This window comes from Arachis duranensis, chromosome 4, assembly GCF_000817695.3.
Source record: "Arachis duranensis cultivar V14167 chromosome 4, aradu.V14167.gnm2.J7QH, whole genome shotgun sequence".
NCBI lineage: Eukaryota > Viridiplantae > Streptophyta > Magnoliopsida > Fabales > Fabaceae > Arachis > Arachis duranensis.
In genome coordinates, this window is record NC_029775.3 from 15507172 (window position 1) to 15511028 (window position 3857).

The 3857-nt window shown below is 29.0% G+C and overlaps 1 protein-coding gene across 1 annotated transcript; it reads right to left on the reverse strand.

Moving 5' to 3' along the window:
* Nucleotides 1-299: 299 nt before the first annotated feature.
* LOC107483537 (uncharacterized) lies at nt 300-1898 on the reverse strand. The gene is made up of 4 exons (XM_016104156.3): nt 1644-1898; nt 1498-1549; nt 1352-1419; nt 300-952 (listed from the first exon to the last, which is right to left on the reverse strand). Exons 1-4 carry the CDS (start codon nt 1782-1784, stop codon nt 371-373), a joined length of 843 nt encoding a protein of 280 aa, XP_015959642.1. The 5' UTR covers nt 1785-1898; the 3' UTR covers nt 300-370.
* Nucleotides 1899-3857: the final 1959 nt, after the last annotated feature.

Here is a 3857-nt window from a genome sequence, read left to right on the forward strand (position 1 = left end):
TATTTTTGACAGTTCCATTGAATAGAGTTCTTTACATGAGTTCCATCAAATACTTTGCCAAGTTAGATCCAGTTCGAAGTCTAAAAAGGATAACAAAAGACTAGTATTAAAAGGCATAGTTCTGTAGTAAGGAATAGAGTATGCATATATCGGTGGAAAACCAAAATAGACAAGATAAAATATGTACCTTTATTGAAATTCCATCTGATAACAAATCATAAACGAACCAGCATAGTATCCAAAATAAAATGAGTAGACTAAACTTCACGAGATAAAATAATGATGTTCAATTAGTCCTTTAAAAAAAATCCATAGAACTTGTCAAATCACATTACTTTATATAACTAAATAAATAAAAGAAAAAAAAAATCTAACATTGTGAGGGGATAGGACCAAATTTTCTACTGAACATGCTCCTCTGTGTTTCAACCTCAAAAACTGGTGAAGAAAGCTTATCTGATCCTCCCTTGGAATAGTTATTACTATGCACTGCATTAGTTTCTTGCTGCAAGTACCAAAATTTCTCAGAATAATCCTTGTTAACATGATTTCTCCTATGAGGGTACCCTTGGTACAAGTAATTTGATGGATTGAAAACTGGTGTTTCTTTCTCAACTCTATGCTTATTATTATTGTTATTAGGCCCTCTACTTCTATGCATATAATCATCATCATAATTCTTTGTTGGCACTGAATTATTTACCCTCAAACATTTCTCTATCACCTTAGCTTCTTCCCTTAATCTTTCTCTTATGTCATTGATGTTTCGCCAAAGCTTACATGATCTTGAACTACTGCTGATGCTACTACTCCTTGATGATTTGAAACTTGAAGAAGATCCATTATTATTGTTTGAATTGCTAGGGATTCTGTTGCACTCAATGCATAAACTCTTGCTTCGCTCCAAGTTAAAAGCTTTTCTTTTTGCTGCATCAGATAAACATGCATATGCCTACATAAAAATCAAAATAACTGAGTGCCGATTTTATTTCTTTTAACTAAGAACTTGATTTTACATTGCAATTTGGGCTCTACAATGCAACTGCAATATCACAAGGAGAAATTATGCTTTTTATTCTTAATTTTTGTGATTTTTTTTAATATTTTTTATTTAAATCGAAATTACTCCCGAACATTAATTTTATCTAAAATATTAGAGATAAAATTAAATAAAACGAAAATGTTAAAGATATTGAATAGAAATATTTTAAACCTTAGAGACAAAATATATATTTTATCCAGCTATACTTTAAAACCATTTGCTCATCATTTATTGATCATCCCTAGGTTTATAATAATTTAGAAAAACAAAAATAAGGAAAAGGAAGAAAAAGAATATCATAAAACTAACCTCAGATAGAAGCTTGAATGCAATTTCAGCCTTGGGATGCTTATTCTTATCAGGATGAAGTTGCAAGGCTGACCCAAGAAAAAGTTGCAAGGCTTATTACTCATTACATCATAATAAAAATTAGAGTTAACCTTAATAAAACCTACCAAGTTTATGGTACTGCTTTCGGATTGTATTTACATCTGCATTTCCTGCCACCTATTATTTTTCATCATATAAAGAACCAAGATAAAAGCTACAAACTTTAGCACCAAAAAGGAAAAGGGTCATCATTAGAAATGTTAATACTTACTCCAAGAATGCAGTACCAATCAATGAAAGGTGGATTATTAGTTTTGTTAGGGACAAGTCTATGAACACATACAACAGAACGTGTGGAAATTGAGCAAATCTCCAATACCAGTTGGCTTTTGTAATCTGATTCTTGTCCCATTTGAGAATAATAATAATTGAGAGTAGTGATTAGTGAGGAAAGGGGGTGAAAGTTCCTTCACAAGTGGTAGTGATTAGTGAACATGGTGTTTTGTAATTTTAATTAGTTTTTGAATGCAGAGGGTAAATAGCATTAGTAATACTATAATAGAAGTGGAGCGGTTTAGAATAATAAGCAAGCATTGCGGAGTGGTTTTCTTCTTTTATTTTTACTTTATTTAATCTGTTGAGTTTTGAATTTTGAAATTTTAAATTGAAATTAAGTTTGTTTTGGTTGCAAGTTGCAACTAATAAAGAAAGCCCTGCAGCTAAAAGCCTAAAAGATTGCAAGCAAGTGAGCAACTGATATATAAAAGTTCAAGCATTTTTATAGTATTTCAACCGATTTAATTACATGTTAGTAGCGTTAGATTGAATTTAGAACATTATAAAGTGAAACTAAAATCATTATCCAAGTATTTGTATGGCCTAGGAGACTATATAATTTAATTTCATGAATTTTGTTTTTCAGAAGAAATTTATAATATGATATAATACTTAATTTATAATTAATTTTTAGTGTATATGTAGGATAACAATAATATAACGCATGCATGGTAATATTATTCATTTCAGTTCAAATTAAATATCGTTTTAAGTAAGTTACATAAAAAAGTAATATATTTAGTTATAATCTTTTTTTTTTGTGACTAATCTGTATTGTTTTAAAATAAAGTTATTTGTTTCTAATGCATAATTCCATGGTATACGAATTTGTCCAAAGTGATATATCTATGAGCTCTGATATCATTTAAATTTTATCGTTTATAGTATAAGGTTATATATTATGAAAATTAATGATATTAGATATATATACTAAAATTAATTATAAATATAAAATACATATCAAAAATAAATTAAATTATATATATTTATACATAAATATATGATAACTAATTCTGTAGCTGAGTTTTGATGTGCATATTTGTTTTAAAGGACGACTTAGTATATTACATAACATTGATGAAAAAGGGAACTCCTTCCATTTTGAGGTGCAGGTAAATTAGCCCCTAGAACCTATAACAGAGAGTAATACAGATGAAAGATGTTATTTGCAGGTGGAGAAATGATAGCTTAGATGAAGGGTCATGACTCTTAGTGACGGTTATGGAGAAATTTTGTGAATGTGGTAGGTAGGTGTCAATTAACAACCTTGAATATGGAGAGCGTTCTGGTATGATTAGCCACACTATATGATTCTTGGTTGAATCTTAGGCATCGAAAGGTACCCTAAGTTAAGTAGGTGAAAATAATAATAATAAATTTTCTAATAGATCCTTACCTTGCATTTTTTTATTTTTTTTTTCTTTCTAAATTCTCCTTTGAATTTATTCCAATGTGTTATTGTGTTAGTTGTTGGATCTTAGGTGAAATGTAATAACTTGCATTGCATAATGGCTTTAGAAGGAAGTTTAATTTGTGATGGTTCAACAATGATTTTGGCGCTGAATTCTCAAATAGCTCCATTCACTATCCAAAATGGTAAGTTTGCCCAAAAGGGCTTTCCACATCATACTATTTTGTTGAAGGAAACTAGTGTTGGACAAATACATTTATACATTCATCAATTATCAATTTATCATCACATAAATGCACTACACAGTTATTAAAAAAAATTATAAAAAACTAAATTTTAGTTAGTCAATACTCAATGTTAACCAAATTTAAGGTTTAAATTTATAATTTAAAATTTAAAATTAATCATTTATGACTTAAAGACTAAAATTTAAGATAAACAAAATAATTTTAAAACAAATTAACTAATATTAATTGAAAAAGTTGATTACCGTGTTTTTTTTTTTTTTTCAGGTGAACAGATTAGCTAGTATTATTCTTGTACAAATTGACCAAACATTAATGAGGTCATGAAGCCATACATGATATGATTGGTTACTAAGATTTATTTTTGAGACTAAACCCTCTAGATTGGAGAGTTTGTTGGCCTTAGTACTCAACATGGTCATTGTATGTGGTATTGCAGGGAAAGGACTCAGTATTTTTCTTCTCGGTCCAGTGAATCTATTCCACTAGACTT